This window comes from Diutina rugosa, assembly GCF_008704595.1.
Source record: "Diutina rugosa strain CBS 613 chromosome Unknown scaffold31_size150537, whole genome shotgun sequence".
NCBI classification, from domain to species: Eukaryota; Fungi; Ascomycota; class Pichiomycetes; order Serinales; family Debaryomycetaceae; genus Diutina; species Diutina rugosa.
Window position 1 is genome coordinate 39,472 of NW_022995083.1, and position 21,197 is coordinate 60,668.

General features: G+C 52.7%; 8 protein-coding genes across 8 annotated transcripts; 7 read left to right on the forward strand and 1 right to left on the reverse strand. All coding sequences in view use genetic code 12, as the record gives it.

Moving 5' to 3' along the window:
• Positions 1-710: 710 nt before the first annotated feature.
• On the forward strand, positions 711-1,820 carry DIURU_000974 (NAD(P)-dependent alcohol dehydrogenase; the record flags this gene model as incomplete). Its single annotated transcript, XM_034159281.1, has 1 exon — positions 711-1,820. One exon carries the CDS (start codon positions 711-713, stop codon positions 1,818-1,820), a length of 1,110 nt encoding a protein of 369 aa, XP_034014206.1.
• Positions 1,821-2,460: 640 nt separating this feature from the next.
• DIURU_000975 (GMC family oxidoreductase) lies at positions 2,461-4,560 on the reverse strand (the record flags this gene model as incomplete). The annotated part of the gene is made up of 1 exon (XM_034159282.1): positions 2,461-4,560. The coding sequence occupies one exon, from the start codon at positions 4,558-4,560 to the stop codon at positions 2,461-2,463; it is 2,100 nt and encodes a 699-aa protein (XP_034014207.1).
• Positions 4,561-5,476: 916 nt separating this feature from the next.
• On the forward strand, positions 5,477-5,992 carry DIURU_000976 (uncharacterized protein; the record flags this gene model as incomplete). Its single annotated transcript, XM_034159283.1, has 1 exon — positions 5,477-5,992. The coding sequence occupies one exon, from the start codon at positions 5,477-5,479 to the stop codon at positions 5,990-5,992; it is 516 nt and encodes a 171-aa protein (XP_034014208.1).
• Positions 5,993-7,670: 1,678 nt separating this feature from the next.
• On the forward strand, positions 7,671-9,437 carry PIN4 (Pin4p; the record flags this gene model as incomplete). Its single annotated transcript, XM_034159284.1, has 1 exon — positions 7,671-9,437. The coding sequence occupies one exon, from the start codon at positions 7,671-7,673 to the stop codon at positions 9,435-9,437; it is 1,767 nt and encodes a 588-aa protein (XP_034014209.1).
• Positions 9,438-12,261: 2,824 nt separating this feature from the next.
• On the forward strand, positions 12,262-14,160 carry DIURU_000978 (phosphoribomutase; the record flags this gene model as incomplete). The annotated part of the gene is made up of 1 exon (XM_034159285.1): positions 12,262-14,160. The coding sequence occupies one exon, from the start codon at positions 12,262-12,264 to the stop codon at positions 14,158-14,160; it is 1,899 nt and encodes a 632-aa protein (XP_034014210.1).
• A 510-nt stretch (positions 14,161-14,670) lies between these two features.
• Positions 14,671-16,788, forward strand: DIURU_000979 (uncharacterized protein; the record flags this gene model as incomplete). The annotated part of the gene is made up of 1 exon (XM_034159286.1): positions 14,671-16,788. The coding sequence occupies one exon, from the start codon at positions 14,671-14,673 to the stop codon at positions 16,786-16,788; it is 2,118 nt and encodes a 705-aa protein (XP_034014211.1).
• A 305-nt stretch (positions 16,789-17,093) lies between these two features.
• Positions 17,094-17,642, forward strand: DIURU_000980 (uncharacterized protein; the record flags this gene model as incomplete). The annotated part of the gene is made up of 1 exon (XM_034159288.1): positions 17,094-17,642. The coding sequence occupies one exon, from the start codon at positions 17,094-17,096 to the stop codon at positions 17,640-17,642; it is 549 nt and encodes a 182-aa protein (XP_034014212.1).
• A 1,239-nt stretch (positions 17,643-18,881) lies between these two features.
• ERB1 (Erb1p) lies at positions 18,882-21,194 on the forward strand (the record flags this gene model as incomplete). Its single annotated transcript, XM_034159289.1, has 1 exon — positions 18,882-21,194. One exon carries the CDS (start codon positions 18,882-18,884, stop codon positions 21,192-21,194), a length of 2,313 nt encoding a protein of 770 aa, XP_034014213.1.
• Positions 21,195-21,197: the final 3 nt, after the last annotated feature.

A 21,197-nucleotide genomic window follows, 5' to 3' on the forward strand; every position in this document is an offset into this window, starting at 1 on the left:
GTTACAAGATAAGGAAACCATTGATGCCAAGAAAGCTTAATCCCTACTGGTAGTGTCTGTCCTGACTTTTTACTGGGTATCGTCAATAGTTAATCCGATGGCGATTAGGAGGTGCAGGTGTGGCGCTGGTAAAGCTTGTACTGTCCCTACGATACTTTTACATGCTAAATTTGTAAGCAAGCCAGGTTCACGGACATATAGACAACCGTTACGCTGACGTCACCGGATATATGTGATGTCGGCATAATTCCTTTTTTTTTGACAGGCACCCCCTCATCGGTACCGCCCTAATTGCGGCAGCTCCGATCGGTACGAGCCCAAAAGCGGTGTGCGTCCCGGCGTCGGTAATCGCCCAAAACGCGGCGGTTGCGATCGGCACTCTGACAAATCCAGGCATCGCCGAAAATAATGTCGACCGCACGTTAGCCAGACGACCCTGCAAGCCAGTAACAGACAGAAAAAAAACGGTAGAGTTTGGTGTGGTAAATGACGGAAAGCTAACTTTACTTTTCCACCAACTTAGCCTCTTCAGCATTGGCTTGGTTGCTATCCTCTGGTACCGATTTTTCACGGCTGGAAACTTTAGCAACGCCACCGATGCCATGACAGCACGTGTATGCAGCCGATTGTCTAATCATACGTGAAGGGAAAATTGTATAAATAAGCATTTGCTGCCGACCCTGGCACCCACACTTATCACTGACACAATCATGACTGTGACTATCCCCACCACCATCAAGGGCTTTGGCGTCGACGCTAAGGAAAACTGGAACCACCCCAAGTTGGTCGAATACCCTCCGAGAAAGTTGGGCGACTATGACATCATGACGGAAAATGAGTGCTGCGGGTTGTGTGGCTCCGACATCCACACCGTGCAAGGTAACTGGGGTCCTCTCAACCGTGATGACCTTGTCGTTGGCCACGAAATCATCGGTAGAGTCATTGCTAAGGGTCCCAAGGTGACTGAATTCAACCTCGGCGACCGGGTTGGTATTGGTGCCGCTTCCTTCTCTTGTGGCGAGTGCCACCGTTGTCTCAACGACGATGAACAATACTGCACTAAGGGTGTGGGCACTTACAACGTTGCCGACACCAACTTTGGCGACGGCTACGTCACCCAAGGTGGGTACTCGTCCCACTCGGTGGCTGACCAAAAGCACGTGTTTGCCATCCCCGACTCCATCGACTCGAAGCATGCCGCTCCCTTGATGTGCGGTGGTCTCACCGTGTTCTCGCCTCTAGTGAGAAACTTGGGTGAAAATGCCAAGGGCAAGAAGGTAATCATCATCGGTCTTGGTGGCTTGGGCCACATGGCGGTGATGTTGGCGTCGAAGGGGTTGGGTGCTGAAGTGGTGGTGTCGCTGAGATCGCTGGCCAAGCGTGACCAGGCTTTCGAATTGGGTGCTTCCGGTTTCATCGCCACCGGTGAAGAAAAGGACTGGGCCTCCAAGTACGCCGGCCAATTCGACTTGGTGTTGAACTGTGCCTCGGGTATCGACGGCTTGGACCTCCCTTCGTACTTGCAAACCTTGAAGGTGGGTGGCCACGTCGTCACTGTGGGCGCCCCCAAGGCCACTGACCTCTACAGCTTCTCTCCCTTCACCATGATCTTCACCGGCACCCTGCTTGGTGGTTCGTTGTTGGGTTCGAAGAAAGAAGCCGAATTGATGCTCAAGTTGGTCGAAAAAAACAACATCAAGCCCTGGATCGAGGAAGTACCCATCTCGGAAAAGGGTTGCAACACCGCTTTGACTCGTTGCGACAACGGTGACGTCAGATACCGCTTCGTGTTCACCGAGTTCGACAAGGCTTTCAACTAATGTATATAATGATTAATATGGCATGGACAGCAATACTGTAGGTAGTTTTAAAAGGGGGGCTTGAGGGCGGAGAGCGGTTTATATATATAGTGGTGACAACCTCAATGGTTATTGCTGTAAAAAAAAAATGAAAAAAAAAATACGACATTTTATGTCAAAATGGCTGCAAAAAGTAAGCTCTTGCCTTCAGCCAGATTCGAACTGACGATCTCCTCATTACTAGTGAGGTGCCTTACCACTTGGCCATAAAGGCTTGATGCAAAAAAAATACAAACCACTTAAATCCACATTTTGATTTAAGCTGATTCGATTTCTAAGCGTTATCATCATCAGAAGTGACTACTTTATGAATCTTTGTTAGATATTATCGTGAATCAAGTAGCCTTGTTGTCAAAAACGTGAAAAATATATGCGAATTTTGTGGATCGAACACAAGACCTCCAGATTTCAGGACCGAAGTTGACTTCAGTCTGGCGCTCTCCCAACTGAGCTAAATCCGCATCGCTGACGGGACAAGCGCGACTCATAAACCGCCCCAGACTTTACTGATTAGTTAAAGAAAAAGCGTATGTACGTCTACATTTATCGCCTAATCGTGTGTGTATTTGTAGCATGGTTAAATAATTGTTCATCATCGTCATCAGATCTTCGCCTTGGGCTTCAAGTCCTCAATCAAGTTCAACGCGGCGTGGCGGGCAAACATCATCGTGGTGATCATGGGATTAGCGCCCGAGGCCGTGGGCATGGTGGAGGCGTCAGCCACCACCACGTTCTTACAATCGTACAAGCGGTTCTTGTCGTCGCAAGCCCCGAGGCCCAGACCCTTACCGGTGGCACGGCAACTGGACATTTGATGGGCACTACCGTAGGGAGAGCCGTAGGTGTCGAAGGGGATCGCCGCCACTTCCAGTCTCCACTTTTGGTAGTCAGCATCGTTGATATCACGCGCATGCTTGGGCTTGGTGCTGGTGAACTTAGGCGTCCACAGTTGCGGCGAGAAGATCTCGATCGCCCCTTCGATGTACAACACGTCGGAGGCACAGAGGAACCCTTCCAAGAGCGCTTCTCTGTCGAACTTCGACACTTCGTAGTCGACCACAAGCACGTCGGGCTTGTTCTTGTCATAGGTGACCAGACCCGAGCCCTTGTCACGAGTGATGAGCAACATCGTCAGCAAGTGGTTGTACTTCAACATGTTTTGACGGGCCTTATCAGAGCCGTCCCAAGGGAAGAACACCGCTTCGATAAACGGCGCGTGGAGCATGGTTTCGATCTTGCACCCGTGGGCGTTGCCGTCGTAGTCATCGACTTCGGTGATCACCGACGTCATGATCAGGTGCTTGTGAGGTTCAGTGTCGACGTCCTTGCCCCAGTCACCGAACGCCACCGTCACCGGGTGCAACTTGAGGTTCTTCCCGATGTGCTTGTTCTTGAATCCCAGCTTTTGCAACAACACGGGAGTCTGGAGCAGCCCCCCGGCGACGACAATACGCTTAGGGCCCACGATCTTGAACACGACCCCGGTCTCGGCGTCCTTACAGAGCACCCCGTAGGCCTTGCCCTTTTCGTGCAAGATCCGTTCCACTTTAACCTGTTGCATGAACTTAGCCAACCCCAAGTCGGTGGCCTGGCGGAACCAGCAGTTGACACTACCTTGCTTCACCCCGAAGCGGCAACCCAAATGGCACATACCGCAGTCGTGGAGGGTGTTGCCCCCATTGTTCTGGTTAACGGGAGCCGCCTTGTAGCCCAACTTGGCGGCACCTTCCAACGCGATCTGATTCAGGTACGAGTGCTTGATGTTGTCAGTCAGCGCTCCCATCTTCGTCCAAACGTACTTGAGGTTTTGGTCCCAGCGTTCGTCGGCGACCCAGTCGAGGCCGTACTCCTTGTACCATTCCATCCGCACTTTGAAGGGAGCGGGGATACACGCCAGCCAGTTGACGGTGGTACCACCACCGAAAGTGGAACCGGCAAGGATGAGCATTTGACTCGACGTCAGCATCACGCCACCGCCGTTTTCGTAGAGGGCCGCGGTACCGTCGTTGTCGTTCATCACGAGCTCTTCGTTGCTGAAGTATTTACCCTTTTCCAACACCAACGTCAGGAACCCGGCCTGGGCCAAGGTGTCGACGACGACCCCGGCCCCGGCGCCAGAACCAATGACGAGGACGTCTTCAGGAACGACGACTTCGACATTAGAGTTTTGCGGGTTAGGCACGAACTGGTACTTGAAGTAGTCGACTTCCTGGTCCTCTAATTGTGCCCGGAGTTCGGTAAGTGGGTAACCGATGGCCTTACCGTGTAAGTCGGTCATAAGCTTAACGAATGCCGCCATCGTCAACGTATTCACTAAGCGGAAAAGCTTCCGCTTCAGCTCGATGGGCGAGTCACGCCATTGCTTCAACGTGGCTTCACGCTCCTGCACCGTCATCTCGGTGATCAACGTCGTCGTCTTGGTGATGGCGGGACTCAAGATACGCAGGTTCAACACCGCACACAACAACACGAGCTGGCGGATCTGGCTGGTGGCCTGGCACTCGAGCTGGTCGACGACGAACTGGCGGAACTGGGGGAAGTCCAGCGGCTTGGCGTAGCCGTCCAAGTACGCCTGGAGCTCGGAGACGGGGAAGTCGCGGTGCAAGTAGGGCCTCACCACGTCGGGGGAGGTGCCGTGGATGATCCCGTCGCAGAGGGCGACGAGGAGGTCGACTTGGGTGTCGTCGACTTTGTCAAGCATGATGGTGGGGATTGCGGGGGAGGAAATGCCTGCCCATACTATATACTGTGTTCGGATAAAGTCATATGCACCGTGCATGTGCGCGCCCGGTGACCAGGGCCGCGTGTGCCAAACGGGCGGCGATATGAGGGGGGAAAGCTAGACTCTCTGGAGGGGAAGCGGAGCTCAGCGATTGGCACGGAACTGCGGGCTTCGACGCCGGAGTCGCCGGTGCATCTCGCTCCCGCAGTGTAACTCAAATGCCACTAGACAAAGATACTAGGCTATGTCCTGGAAAATGGTAGAAGACGATGGTAGAAAAATTGGCCGTTTGGTGACCATGTGAAATGACTAGCTGGATAATGGTGGTCATCGTACGAGGGCCTCGTTGGTATCTGGAAACGTGGGGAAAGTGGCATGATTTGTCGCCTGGCGGTGGTAAAGCGAGTGGCGGGCGTTGGGCCCCATGTGATTGCGAAAGCGACCCTTTGAGAACACGTTAACGGCAACAAAGAAAGGGAGAAAGACTGAAAAACTAGGGGAGTCTGCTGAGTAGAGTATGGTATAATCATTATGTGGTGAGTGGTTGGTGATTGGCTTGACGAGGTCGACATTAGTACAGCGCTACAGATAAATCTGGTTAATGGTAAATGGGTGACGATTTGGCATTTTTAGTAAAATGTGTGTGCGACTGAGCTGTCCCGCAAACGATGTCGTCATCGGAGTTACCCCCCCACACGGGTATTCTCCGGAACCGTTGAATATCGTTTTTTAACGTTGAAGTTATGTAACACATGCCACACTATATAAACTAATTATCTAATCGCTGTGTTAGTAACAGTAGTCGATATATCGAATCCCACATCTAAGTGAAGTTCGCATCTCACTTTTTGGTAGTACCTTCTAATACCTCCTCCACACACACACTTTACTTCAAATGACCCACACCCAGCTGAAGGAACGGTCGTTATTGGAGAAATTCAACTTCAAGCTTGGCGATGCTCTGGATGAATATATCCGCCGGCGTAACCTCCAGATGGTGAGATTCATGTCGGCCGCTGCCGTCACCATCTTCGCCCTGAGGTTTGCCTATAAGCTGACCATCACCCGTCAGTACGTGCCGACGTTGTTTCAAGGTAACCACGCGCCGCCGCTTTCGTATAACTTCACCACCGATGCCGCTGTCGCCGTGGGCACGGGGACGTTATTGTGCGGGCTGGTGTCGGCGATGATGATTTTCGGCACTTGCTGGATTTTGGACGTGCTGACGTTTAAGGAGTTTGGCTGGCGGATGAAGCTGATGATGGGGGGCTACGAAAAGGAAAAAGAGCTTGCTAAGCAGCCGATGGACGAGGAGAGCGCCTACATTCAGGACTCGCTCAATGACCTTTTAGAAGGTAAATACGACGACGTCGACTTTGACGCCCCCGAGCCGCCGGCCTCACTCAAATGAGGACGCGTTTCTTGGTCGCTGGGCGGTCGTTTTTACACATATGTACATAGCCATCATTATCTTTATTCTATTAATACAAACAGGCATCGACAACCTTTTTACGAAGTGAACTTGCCGGTGAGCTTAGCAAACACGTGCAAGATGATCACCGAGAAGATGAAACCCACGGCCAAGATGAGCACCACCAACGGGTCGACTCTCAACCCTTGCGCCTCGTCGGTGAACAACTTCATCATCGTCGACAGCGACCCGCCGGCACCGGCGGCCCGCGTCGACACGGGGGTGGCGTTGGCCGCCTTTTCCTTTCTCGCCGCCGTCGACTTTCTCTTGGATTCGGAACGCAAGCCGCCAGGGGTAGACTAGGGTGGTTAGTATGTGTCGATACAAGGAAGGAAGGAATAAGTAGTCGCCTCAATATTCAGGACCTCGACGGAAAATTGATATACGCAAACCGTGATTCACGTAGATGCACACATGACAAATAGGTTCCAGAAGTCAAATATAGGGGGACCAGGCTCAACGACGTACCATTATTGTGGATATGGGCGTGGAAGCTTTTTGAGGGCCAGTTGTTCACTTTGAAAAAATCAACGCGGCGCGGTGGATGGACCACGGTTGCGAGCGCGGGGAAATCTCCCCCCACTAGACGATACTAAAGACTTTGAAGAGAAGACGGTTAAACAAGGATAAAATGGACACGAAGTCAACATGTTAAGTGACAAGTACGAGATACAAAATTTCATCAAAATATTCTTTGAAAGTTTGGTGTGAGTGTCTGAGGTGTGGGACAACATATGACATTTTATCAGTCTTTCGAAAGATCGTGTGCGATCAACTTAGCGAAGAACAAAACTGAAGCTAAGCCGCAAGATCTGACTGTGTCTATAGTTTGCTCTCACTAAGATGTTGTATTGGCATAATTTAAAGAATTGGTGGTGTACGTTATGATCTCGTATTTGGAACCCATTTTTCTTAGAACCAGCGCTCGTATAGTGTACCACACTGATGCCAGACAACTATCATCTAGTGTATTCTATCCCTTAGTCTAGAGGAAATTTGTATCCTTCTTGAATCCTAATATTCGCGGGCTTTTTGTAGCGACCGTTGCGACCACGACCGATAACTCCAGCACTCTTCCTCGCTACCAGACACCACAAACGCCGCGCTGTCACCTCCAGTGACCTGTAACACGTGGCAAATGACGACGGCTAAGTGACCCTTACACCACTGCTACTAACCCATATACTGCTAGAGGTTTAGTTGATGTGAATTCTAGGTGTGGTTGGCCAAGCCGCTTTTGGCTCGGGTTTTGTGGTGGCGATAGACAATCTCTATTCACCGATACCTAATTTGATGGATACCACCCTGGTTCCCGAGGATGATCTGTCACGTGACCCGTCCCCATTTAAATCAATGACTGACGTTATTCCGGACTGTAAGTTTTGTAGTCCCCTAAAACAATACAACAATATATAGAAACGGTAGCTAGCTTTAAGGAGGTATAGCCACCGTCATGGTAAGGGGCACCGCTTGCTCCGACTCGGCGCCTCTTGGTGACAGCGCTCGGGATCGGATGCGCCGCCGGCGGCTTTTTTTAGGAGGACGCCGCTGGGCGGTGGGTGTGCTCGCGCCAGTTTATTGCGAAAAATCTTTTTACCACCATCTAGCGACTTCGACGATGGAAAACAATCTTGCTTCGAGCTCTGCAAGCCAAATGGACGTGATGCACCGGCGCCCGTCGCTTTCGCTGTTGCTGTCGGCGCTGGGGTACACGTCGCTGGGTTACTCGCCCGCCAATGGGCCCCCCGGGATGCAGCTGGCGGTGCCGTCGTCGAACCTGGCGACGCCACAGATGCAAAACGCCCGCATTGTCCAGCGCCCCCACCCCGTGTGGATGGGCCAGGGCACCACGGGGGTGTGGGTGGAACAGCAGTTGGCAGGCGCCCCCGCCGGCGCCGCCCCGGGGCCATTGAAGGATGACGGCGCCGAAGCGGGCGCGCACGCGGCCGACAGCACCCACGACGACGACGACGATGACGACGACGACGACGAACTTATCCCCACCGCTATCGTCATCAAAAACATCCCCTTTGCCATCAAAAAAGAGCAGTTGTTGGACGTGATGACTAAGCTCAACTTGCCTCTCCCTTATGCGTTCAACTACCACTTCGACAACGGCGTGTTCAGAGGGTTGGCGTTCGCCAATTTCACCCTGACCGACGAGACGCTGTTGGTGGTCAACCAGTTGAACGGGCGCGAGATCGGCGGGCGCAAGTTGCGGGTGGAGTACAAGAAGATGTTGCCGTTGCAAGAGCGCGAGCGCATCGAGCGCGAGAAGCGTGAGAAGCGCGGCCAGTTGGAAGAGCAACACCGGTCGACGCTGAACGCCCTGTTGGCGCTGCTTTTGCTGGCAGCGCTGACCACCGCCGCCACTAAAAACTTGAGCGTCAACGGCGCCCCGCTGGCGCTGACTACCGAGCGTGTCTACTTGCAGTTGCCGGTGACGCCAGCGTTCGCCCACCCCCAGCCGATGGAACTCAACTTCAACGACCCCGAGACGTTGGAGTTGTTCGCCCAGTTGGTGGTGTACCGCGACGACATCGCCAAGCAGGTGTTCGAGCTCGCCATCGCCGCGCAAGGATTGCTGATCCCTCAGCGCAAGGTGTTGACAGCGTTGTGCCAGTACCTTAACCTTTTGGAGTTGTTCGACAACGGCTACATCATCGTCAGGCGCAAGCCCGGCTACGTGGCGCTGCTGGTGGGCAACCAGCTGCCGGGGACGTTGGCGCAGCCGCCGGCGCCGCTGCACTCGTCGCTGATGATGAACTTGAACCAGTTGACGGCGATGCCGGCGCCCGCTCCTGCGGCGCCGCAAGCGCCTCCGGCCCACCCGGAGTTGTTGAGACTGCAACTGCAGCTGGCGTTGCCGATGCCGCGGGCGACGGCGTTGCGCAACCAGCTGACAACGCCGATCCAGCAGCAACACTTCCCCCAGTACCAAGGGCACCAGCCCCTCGGCGGCGCCGCCCCGCCGCAAGCGCCGATTCTGAGGGCGCCGGCGGGGGCGCCCCACCAATTGTACCAGCAGCCGGCGCTCAACGGCGCCCGTGCCGCCGCCGCCGCTCGGCTGTATGTCGACATGAGAGGCACGCCGCCGTTGCTGACGGAGCTGCCGACCCCGGGCCAGCCTCAGGCGCTCTTCACGCTGGGGTTGGGCCAGCTGTCGCAGCCCGGGACCCCGTTGGGCCACCCGGACATTAGCTCGCGGTTCCAGCCGTTCGGCCACCACGTCAATGGTAGCTTGACGAACTTGAGCCAGGGCGCCCCCTCTTCGACCCTGGCGGCGAGCCAGGGCGAATACGACTTGTTGGGCAACAAGTTTTCCTCGTCGTTGAACCTTGGCCCCACGTTCGACGGCAACCTGGGCATCTGGGGCCCCAAGTGAATAAACCCCCCCGACTTGCTTGCCCCGCACGTTGACGAAGCTCACGATTTTCCACGTTTGTAACGACTTTGGCATAAACACCCTACTGGTTGTAAATTCACACTATTTATGATTGGTATGACCTAATGATACAGGATGATGAGATTATTGTAGTCACAATCACTCGTAGATTGTTGATTGTCCTAGAATTGCCAGTGCTCTTCCGTTTGAAAATCAAACAAACATTTGTAAGAAAACTACTATCAAAGTCTCGAGCATTGCATTCATAGAAATCCTTGAAACTTAAGCTTACACGTGCTGGTGAATCTGTTGTGGTTGCTTATTCGTAATCGTACTCTTTTAGTCTTTTGTAAAGGAACCACCGTAGACCTTATAACCTCAATGTGGCATAATATACGAATAATGGAGGAACGTAGACTCACGTAGGATGTCTTACAGCAAGGTACGGTATATCATGGAAATTACACGCCTACACACCGAAATGATTCGTTCTGATAGCAGAACTCAGGGAATTTTATACAAATATTAAATGATTCAATATATTGACCTATATACTTACCACCTTCCCTCGGTATTACTACCAGTTGACTTAGTCTTGAGCCATTCCACTCCCTCCTTGATCGTCGTACACTAGTTGTAACAACGCTAACTACTCCCTGTGGGGAGTTCTACGATAGTCTATATACTTCTATTTACTCATCGAAGGCCATGCCAGATGCACAACTGGGGGGTCCACCCCCAATCGAGTCCCTGAATTTACCAACAACTTGACATCCAGGTCATACCATCGCTATATCCGAAAGTAAAGTTATTACCTCAGAGGGATCCCCCAACAAGTCCACGCCAGGTTGGGTTGTATCCATTCGGGATGCGATCAACAGGGGTCAAGCCGTCCCAACGTCCACGCCGTCACAGTCGCTATATCTGACAATGAAATAATTACCTCAGAGGGATCCCCCAACAAGTCCACGCCAAGTAGGGTTGCGTCCATTCAGGGATGACATCGTTAGGTTTCAAGCCAGGCGAAATCAGTAACCCAATTAATATTCAGTTGTCCTCATTGATGGTTTAAAGGTGTAACTATGTTGGTCAAAAGTAGGTGTAAGTGGGTTAAGGAAAAACAAGAAGTCCAGCGAGATGCGAGTATTTATGCCAAAAGGACAAGTAGCCTTGCTCATCGACCAGTGAGTGAATGAGGGAAGGTTACCCGCCTTTCGCAAGTGCTCCTGGACATAAGTTGGGATGCAGCCAGTAGGAAAAAACTCCCCGCCTTTGTTGATATCGCTTAGAGTCAGCCCACCGCCCCGTCATCATGCGTTTGTGGCAATCTTGACCACGTCGATCAACGATCCCAACGCGGCTAATTATGACTAGCCCAAGGGATCGGCTTAGGGTTATCCTCAAGTCATTTAACTTTAAATCTGGAAGGGTAACACGACTTGGTGTCGATGACCGAGAATGTGAAACAATAGCTTACCGCGCAGCGTCGTCAACTTCAATGCTGGCAGTATTGCCTTTTTGGATGGGCTGGAACCATCAATGGCCAATTGCACGCCCCATTGTCGTCGGGACGACCTGTGAGACGTTCTTCCCGCAGGCGCTCTTCACACGGAACGCGACCCCACGGGCAATGACTCTGTAGTATAGCTAGTAAGTGACGTGCCATTCGACTAGTCAAACAGATAATCCTGGCAGGCTTCCAGAGTCCAGTTTTCATTCAACCGATTCTGCTGGTGGGTGGCGGGTTCAGTTTGATGCGTCTTAAATCGTCTCTCCAGAAAAATAAACAGACGCGCCATGGGAACGGCTGATATGCACTCGTTTAGGTTGGATGACGGTGGCGGAATTTACTCTTGATATTACCACGTTTCAGCTCCCTATACCTCGAGCATCTAACAGAGCACATGAAGTAACAAAGACCCCGCCATCATTTTCCCCAAATTGAGCACCTATCCCTACAGCTTGATCGCTCTAATGACGATGCGTGTGGTCAAGCGTCGCCTCGACGACGAGCTGATGAGGTAAGCGGAAATGAGCTCCACGGTAATTCCTCGTCTCTTTGTCGATCGTAAGTATGCAGGCCAGCTTTTGTCCTGGGAATGGCGGTGAATCCAGTCGAGAACGGGATTGGTCAACCCTCAGCATCATAGGTAGTTACTCTAATAGCTACGTTACTGACTGTTTAAAGCAACCTCCATCAAACAAAACTCGTAGGCCTGAAGTTTAGTTGCCTTTTTAGCTCAAGTTCTGTCGCTTTTAGCTGATTGGAGTTAGACTTCAGTTGACACAGACAAAACTCTGTCAACGATCACTGACGGTTCTTCCTCGCTTTCTTGTTGCCAGTGATAACTTTACCAATCCCGCAAATGAACTTCTCAACGCAGTGGTCAACCAAACGATTAGGAATGTCTTCATCGCCGCGTCACCCGTGATGGTATTACTCTCTGTAATTGTCATTCATGAAACTGAGTTCCACCACCAGGACTAAATATCAATACAACTGTTTGCCTTTCGTATCAGGTTGTATGTTCAAGCCGTATGCAATTATAGCAGTGGTGGGTTCATTGGTAATTTATATATACCACGACCAACAACTCTGGCAGTATCAATGGTGAAGTATCTTTGCGAATCATGGTGACAACAGCGTCTATCATAGCTTGATCTAGAAATCTTCAGTGGTTTGTTTCATTTTCCACAAAGCTCTCCATCACCCATAAATTGCTCTTGGACGACAGGCCTCCTTTTATCAACAGCAACAACAATAGGAAGTAGCTTCATCTCCTTTGGGACGGGAGGCAACGCATTCTTTTAGCATCATAACGTGATGATTGTTTCACTGCGGACGGCATTTCTTCCTTGTTTGAGAATTGCCAAATATATCGGGCGCCGTACGCTCGTTCGTGCGGCACTGACCTTGAACACCATGTCGTGGCTAGAACTTGACCCCAACCCCGCCACCCGGGCAGAAATCGAAAAGCTTGAAGCTGCCGGCAATTCTAGCGCCATTGACAGCCTTATGCTGCCGCGGATTGCCTTTGGCACCGCCGGGTTGCGCCTGGAGATGGCCCCCGGATTCGCCAACATGAATGATGTTACCGTGCTTCAGGCGAGTCAAGGGCTTGTTGACTACGTCAAACAAGGTCCTATTGTTGTTGGCTTTGACCATCGCCACCACTCGCGTCGGTTTGCCGAGATTACCGCCGCCGTTGTACTTAGCCGCGGCTTCGATGTCTACTACCTCGCCACCACTGGCGATGTTGGCGCCGAAACCGTGGCGGTGGAACTGAACCAGCCTCCCAAACATCCTTACAGTCAAGGGGGAGTGGTTGACGCTCACGTGGGTGGCAGATTCAGCCACACGCCGTTGGTTCCCTTCACCATTGATCGCGTCCACGCTACTGCAGGGGTGATGGTCACTGCCAGTCACAATCCGGCTAAAGACAACGGTTACAAGGTCTACTACGGCAACGGGTGTCAGATTATCCCTCCGGTGGACGCGGAAATTGCGGCGCTGATCGATGCCAACCTTAAACCGTGGTCGGACGCTAAAGTCAGCCAAACGCTTGCTGAGGGTCTTAAACTGGGAAAATTGAAGCCGTGCTTGGACGAAATGCAACAAAAGTATATTGAAAAGCTCCTGCAACTGGTGACGATGCCGTCGCTCGGGTTTGACTTCGTCTATACCCCCATGCACGGGGTGGGGCTCGACATCGTGGCGCAGGCGCTCCCTCGCTACTTCACCGACTATAAGATGCACGTGGTTGATGCCCAGGCTCAGCCGGACCCTCAATTCCCCACAGTGGCGTTCCCTAACCCCGAAGAACGCGGAGCTTTGGATTTGGCTTCTAAGGTAGCTTCCGAAAATGGAGTGAAGTTGGTGATTGCTAATGACCCTGACGCCGACCGCTTTCTGGCGGCTATCCTTACTGGTAACGGCTGGCGCCAGTTGACTGGTAACGAGATCGGCTTCTTGTTCGCCATGTACATTGTCGAGACCACCAAGACCGACCTCAAAAAGTTGTACATGGTGAATCTGACGGTGCTGTCACAAATTTTAAAGGCGATGGCGGTGGTGGACGGGTTCCACTACGTTGACACTTTGACGGGGTTCAAGTGGATTGGCAACAAGGCTATCGACCTTGAGAAGGAAGGCTACACCGTTCCCTTTGGCTACGAAGAAGCTATCGGGTTCATGTTTGCCACCGCTCACGACAAGGACGGGGTTGCCGCTGCCACCGTTTTTCTCCAGCTCTACAAGCACTTTAACCACGACCTCGAGGCGGCGTTGGCTAAGGGCTATGCTCGCTATGGCTACTTCCAAGAATATAATGGCTACTACCGCGTACCGCGTCTCACCCTCACCAACGAGGTGTTCACCGCCATCCGTCAACTGAGACAGCCGTTGGACCCCATCGGCGACTTCAAGACTAAGTCGTACCGCGACTTGACGACGGGCTACCAGCTGGACACCCCCGACCACAAGCCGAACCTCCCCGTGGACCCGCATCTGCAGATGATCACGATGGTGCTTGAAGACCCCGCCACCGGCCACGAAGTCCGCTTCACTGCTCGCGGGCTGGGCACCGAGCCTAAGATTAAGATTTACTGTGAGGGTAAAGCGGACTCGGAACTGGCGGCTAAGGCGCTCGCGAAGAAGTGCTGGGACACGTTGCGGGAGGCGTGGTTCAAGCCTGAGGAGCACGACATGACGGAAGTGGCGTGATTTCAACTCCGATGAACTCCGGTTTTGAAAGATATGGCGTGATTTCCTTTACCCCACGACGTATCGGGTTTATCGCAGGGCTGGTATATTGCCTGCACACAGTGTCGGTAACTAATTCCGTCTACCCGCGATCGGCGATCGGTGAACACCTGTCCTCCCCCACCCACTAAACAATACGAAATTTAAACGACAAATTTTACCCTAAATGGAAGTTCCAACTGTGTGGACGTATACCTCTCATGTTCCACTTTCTCCCAATATCGATGAATCTCCTTCACTCTGCCCCAGTCTCCTCTGCTCAGACTCTCATCTTTTCGGCCCGAGGCAGCGAGCCCTGCGCCACGCCCTCCCCACATTTTCGCGGGGGCAGCGATGCGGGGCGGCACCCGCTGCCGAGGTGTGCCCGCCCCTTTTTTCCCTGTTTTCGTCAGCTGTATAAATAGCCTATCTGCCCCTTCGCACTGGCCATTCTCCAGTCCACTCACTCTAGTCAAACAACCGCAGTTCAGTATGGTTAGCGTCACCAACCGGGTAAACACGTCGCCGCCGCAAAACCCCCGTAACCTCCTTCAACGGGAGCGGGACCAGCTGGCTTGGGACCCCGTCAAGATGAACTACTTTTTGGAAGGGCTGCAAGAGCGCTCGGAACACGTCGCCGACGTGTTGCAGCTGCTTGAGCGGGACCCCATCTTGGCGGTGGGCCCCGGAACCTACGACGAAACCAAGGCCGAACAGAGAGAAACCACCGCCAAAAAGATCGCTCGCCTCGCCCAGTACCTCGAAATTGAAGGCGAAGACAAGTTCGCCACCCGGTTGCTGGTGGTGGGGACGTTTGATCCGCAATTGAACACCAGAGTCAGTGTCCACCTCGGGTTGTTTGTTCCCGCCGTCCGCGGTAACGGTACTTTCGAGCAAAGAAACTACTGGTTGGACGACAAGGCGACCAGCATCAAGACCGTGTACGGGTGCTTTGGGATGACCGAGTTGGCCCACGGTTCTAACGTCCCCGGTTTGCAAACCACCGCCACTTTCGACGAGGAAACCGACGAATTCGTCATCAACACCCCCCACATTGGTGCCTCGAAGTGGTGGATTGGTGGTGCCGCTCACTCCGCCACCCACTGTGCCACCTACGCGAGACTTATCGTTAAGGGTAAGGACTACGGTGTCAAGGTGTTTGTGGTGCCTTTGAGAGACGCCGACTTTAACTTGAACCCCGGTGTCACCGTCGGCGACATTGGTGCCAAGATGGGGCGTGACGGGATCGACAACGGGTGGATCCAGTTCTCCAACGTCCGCATCCCCCGCTTCTTCATGTTGCAGAAGTTCTGCAAGGTCACCCGCAACGGTGAGGTCACCTTGCCTCCCTTGGAACAATTGTCGTACTCGGCTCTCTTGGGCGGCAGAGTCAGCATGGTTGAGGACTCGTTCCGGATGATCTCTCGTATGACCACCATCGCTCTCAGATACGCCATTGGCCGTACCCAATTCCCCAAGGACAGCAACCCCAAGGAAGAGCAGCAGATCATCGACTACTCGCTCCACCAGCGTCGTCTTTTCCCTTACTTGTCGGCGGCCTACGTCGCTGCTGCCGGGGCCTATAAGTGCCGGGTTGAGGCTCGCACCATCATGGCCAACATCGATGTGGCGGTGAAGAACAACGACAAGCAAGGGTTGAAGCAGGCTATCCTCGACCTCAAGCAATTGTTCGTCGACTCTGGGTCGTGCAAGTCCAACTTGACGTGGATGGCGGCTGAGTGTATCGCTGAATGCCGTCAAGCCTGTGGTGGTCACGGCTACCTGGCCTACAACGGGTTTGGCCGTGCCTTCAGCGACTGGCACGTCATGTGCTCGTGGGAAGGTGACAACAACATCTTGGGTGTCCACGTCGGTAAGTCGATGTTGAAGCAGTACATTGACGCTCGCGACAAGGGCAAGGCCCCCTCGGACTCGATCAAGTTCTTGGCTGAGTCGGCCGACTTCACCGGCAGCAACAGCAAGCAGACGGTGCTCAAGTCGCCCCAAGACGTGTTGGATTTGAACAAGTTCGCTCGCGCTTTGGAAGTGGGGATGGTGAGATTGTCGGAGCGGGCTGCCAGCAAGCTCAAGCAAAACCAAGGCAACATGGACACCTTGGGCCCCGAATTGGTGTTGCTTACTCGCTTGAGAGCCCACCACTACTTGGTGCGTGAATACGCTCGCCGGGTGGCCGAACACCCTGACAACCTGGTGAAGCCTTACTTGGAATTGATGGGTCAAAACTATGCTGCCGCCTTCGTGTTGCAACAGGTGCTGACGTTGTTCCTCACTTACAACTTGATTGACTCGGAAACCTTTGGTGACGTCAACAGTGACGTGTTGCCCGATCTTGCCAAGAAGATTCGCCCCCACGTCGTTGCCTTCACTGACTCGTTCCAGCTTTCCGACGCTATCATCAACTCCGCCATTGGTAAGTGGGACGGCGACTTGTACGAGAACTACTTCAACATTGTTTGCCAACAAAACCCTCCCAGCCAAACCAAAGCCCCCTACTCCGAGGTTCTTGAGAAAGCGATTGGCAGAGGGCCCTTGGACCGTCGTGACCGCTACGAAAAGACCGGCGAAGCCGCTAAGCAATTGTCTAAGTGAATAATTGAGGTAGCTAATGAGCAATGAATGAAATAACTATTGACAATTTGTAAGCGAAAGTTTCGGGTCAAAACAACTAGCGATCCTATCCAGGCTAGTCTAGACGTCGATGATTAATAATTTTGCTCTCACCGGAAAGTAATGGCAAGTAGAGCGCCGTTGGAATTTACTATTGCGAGCTTAATTTTCTTGGTAGGTGCTGTACGTATGAGGTTATCCGCTGAAAGAAAAGAAACCACAAACATCACATCGAGAAGCTTTAACATAGCCAAACTTACGTTTTTTTGGTACCCAATTTATCTTCGATGGAGTCGGTTCCAGTCACCATGGATAGTCCTAATCACTATGTTCGTGTCCGTCCTTTTGGTACCAGCAGAGAAGGGTGGCCTCCGGAGACGATTATCCCTAACACTCTGAAGTTGACGGGTGTTGCCCTCAGCAATGTTGTGGGATTCCACAACCAAACAGTCTCGTTTGGACTCGGTCTCAATGTTTATGTTGAACCAAGTGTAAATCGCTTCTTTGAAGGTGTACAATTGGCCTTGAACCCCTCTTTCAAGCCTACCAGTGTGTTCACCAGCCCATATCAGGCAGGAAGCTCAACAATCTTCTTTGATGTTGCTGGGATTGACCAACTCGGTGACTGGGTGGTGTATCCCATCAAGTTCAAACGCCAAATCGAGCTTGATGGTACTGACTACTTCTACGTAACGTCACATTTTGGGGACTACAAGATGACTACCCCCCTGAAGTATACCTTGAGAATATCACTAACGTTATGGGTCCTGAGCCCTCGATTCCACGGGAGTACTTCCAAACTACGCCGGTGCCGCAAATCGGCAATGACATCGTGATATCCCCAAGCAGATTCCACATTTGTGATCTCCCTCTTGCCAACCTTCGCCTCGAAACAAGAATGGAACTTTACCGAGTGTTCAAAGAGGCTACGCAAGGTAACTTGAGAAAACATGTCATATTAGTTACCACCTATGAGATTTTGGAGTTGGTTGAAACTGAACTAATCAGAATCGTCCAAACGTGATGTCTATGCGCTGGTCCATATTCGAAAATCAATATGATATCTTGTAATATTTACTTTACTTACCGTAGCTTGAGCGTTACCTACAGGCTTTCACAGCAGAAGTTCACAAAACGGTGCCAGACAACAGATCTTGCGGTAAGGAAACGAACCGTAAAAGCCAGTGTCGTTGAGCGAATGTAAACTGCAGAGTAACGGTTTACAAAAATTCAATGTTTTATTCAGGGACTAAAACCATTCAGTCACTGGCTAAAACACCAAACTTGATGTCACGGTCGAGCACTAGTCTACGATCTCTCTGTTTGAAACTTGTCAGACAACCGCCGCCGCCCACCCCAGCGACTTTCCTCCGAAAAGGCATAGTCAAAGGGGTAAAGATCATTGCTCCGAGACCGGTGTACCCAGAAGGTAACCGTGATGCTCGGCAAGTAAAGATGGCCGGGCTGCTAAGAACCACGGACAAGCAAAACACATCTCACTTTGAGGGCTGCGGGGTAGTTCTCTCATCTTCCAAGTTGGAAACGATGGCTCATTAATAGAGTCAAAGAGAGACGTATACTATAGAAATGATCCTATGAAGTACGTCGACAAAGAAGAAAAAAAAGGTGCGGAGGTCCCCCTCTATTTATACTTTTTTCGCGGTTACCCGGACATCGCGCGATGAGCATCGCCTCTACCCTGCTGGGAGCTGCCCCGCAGCGCAGCCGTCTTCCATCAGGTTCTAGCCCCTAAATGAGACTAAAGTTTTGATAATACTCTGACATCAATTCCCAGGTGATGTGTGATAGTATTAGGTATAGGTTTCTTACAGGCACCGGTTACATGTCTACATTCTTTCAATCATAGTATCAGTGAAAAATTCGGTTATATACTCGATATCCTCTCTTCACGCTTTACATGTTGTACTTCACTTGAATACCTCTAATATCCATACTGTAGCTTCCGAATTTACCTTTGCTGTGTGCATTTTCCTTGCTGTTATCGTCTCCGCTGGGCTAGCCTCGGGGACGCCAAAAGTGCGAGCCATCGCGCGCATCTCATCGCAGCATAACCCATGGTCAAGGAGCAGCGGAAACGTAAGCAGGACGAAGTGGACGCTCCGCCTGCGGACGAAATTGCCACTGTCGACATTGCCGAAGACAGTTCTGAAGACGAAGCTGACGACGACTCCGATGCCGAGGCCGAGGCGGCGTTGGAAGCGCTTATAGGCGAGGAGGCCAGTGACGCCGAGCTGGTGGACACTGATGACTTCAGCGACCCCGAAACCATTGGTGATGGGGTTTCTGGCATCAAGCTTGTCCCCGAGGCTTCAGGTGAGCCCGAGATCCACACCAAGTTCAGCGACGGCACCCCTCGTATCATCAAACCCGAGATCGACCCCGTGTACGACCTGGACGACTCCGACGCGGAAAACTTCAACACCATCGGCAACATCCCCATCTCTGCCTATGAGGAGATGCCCCACATTGGTTACGACATCAACGGGAAGCGGATCATGCGCCCGGCGAAGGGGCTGGCCCTCGATCAGCTTTTGGAGCTGATCGACTTGCCCGCCGGGTGGACGGGGCTTTTGGACCAAAACACGGGCGAGAGTCTCAAGCTTAACGACGACGAGTTGGAGCTTATTAGAAAGATCCAGGCGCAAGAGCTGACGGACGAAAACATCAACCCTTACGAGCCGATGATCGAGTGGTTCACCGGTGGTGCTCCCGAAGTGATGCCGCTTATGGCCACCCCGGAACCGAAACGCCGGTTTGTCCCCTCTAAGCACGAAGCTAAGCGAGTGATGAAGATTGTGCGGGCGATTAGAGAGGGTAAGATTCTTACTCCCGACCAAGTGAAGGCACGCAAGGAACAAGAACAACAGGAACGCCTCCAGTTTGACTTGTGGAACGACGAAACTGACACTCCCAACACCCATATCATGAACTTGAAGGCGCCGAAGATGGCTCCTCCTACTCATGAAGAGTCGTACAACCCTCCTGAAGAATACTTGATGACGGAAGAAGAACGCAAAAAATGGGAAGAAACCGACCCTGCTGACCGCGAGCGTAATTTCATCCCGCAAAAGTACCTGGCGCTCCGTAAAGTGCCTCAATACGGCGAGAGTGTGCGTGAACGGTTCGAGCGGTGCTTGGACCTCTACTTGGCTCCTCGTGTGCGTCACAATCGTCTCAACATCGACCCGGAACTGCTTATTCCCGACTTGCCTCTGCCTAAGGATTTGAGACCGTTCCCCATCAAGTGTCTGACTGTCTACCAAGGCCACGACGGGCGCATTCGGACCGTATCCGTGGACCCGCTGGGCACCTGGCTTGCCACTGGCGGTGACGACGGTACTGTCAGAGTGTGGGAAGTGCTCACTGGCCGCCAAGTGTGGAAGGCTCAACTTGTCGACACTGAAGACTTGGGCGACAACCGCGTTGAGCTGGTGGAGTGGAACCCTGACGCTGCCACCAACGGTATCCTTGCCGTGGCCGTTGCCGAGCTGGTGATGCTTGTGGTTCCTCCTGTGTGGGGTTTCGACATCGAAAACGCCGGTAAACTGAAGATCGAAGCTGGGTGGGGTTACGACACCTTTGGCCAGACCAAGAAGGGTAACCTCGATGTCACTGGCGACAACGACCTCGAAAGCGACGCTCCTAAGAAGGAAGTGGGCAAGTGGCAGGCGCCGCTGAAACGTCAAGCCCAGGACGGAGTTGCAGCCATCATCACCACCAAACACACCATCAAGAAGCTTCTGTGGCACCGTCGTGGTGACTACTTTGTCACCGTGGCGCCGCTGGGGGCCAACTCGTCGGTGTTGGTCCACCAGGTGCTGAAGCACGTGTCGCAGCTGCCGTTCCGCAAGCTGAAGGGGATCATTCAAGATGCTAAATTCCACCCGTTCAAGCCTTTGTTGTTTGTGGCCCTGCAACGTACCATCAGAGTCTACGACTTGGCACAACAGGTGATGCTGAAGAAGTTGATGCCGGGGGCGCGGTTGTTGAGTGGTATTGATATCCACCCTCGTGGTGACCACTTGGTGGCGCTGTCATACGATAAGCGCGTGTTGTGGCACGACTTGGACTTGGGTGCTACCCCGTATAAGACTTTGCGTTACCACGATAAGGCCGTCCGTGGCGCTAAGTTCCACCGTGGCAAGTTGCCATTGTTCGCCACTGCTGCTGATGACGGGTCGTTGCACGTGTTCCACGCCACCGTCTACGATGACTTGGTAACGAACCCGTTGTTGGTACCGCTTAAGAAGTTGACTGGCCACAAGGTGGTCAATCTGATCGGGGTGATGGACTTGTGCTGGCACCCGAAGGAGGCGTGGTTGTTTTCTGCTGGCGCCGACGGCACCGCGCGGTTGTGGACTACGTAAGTT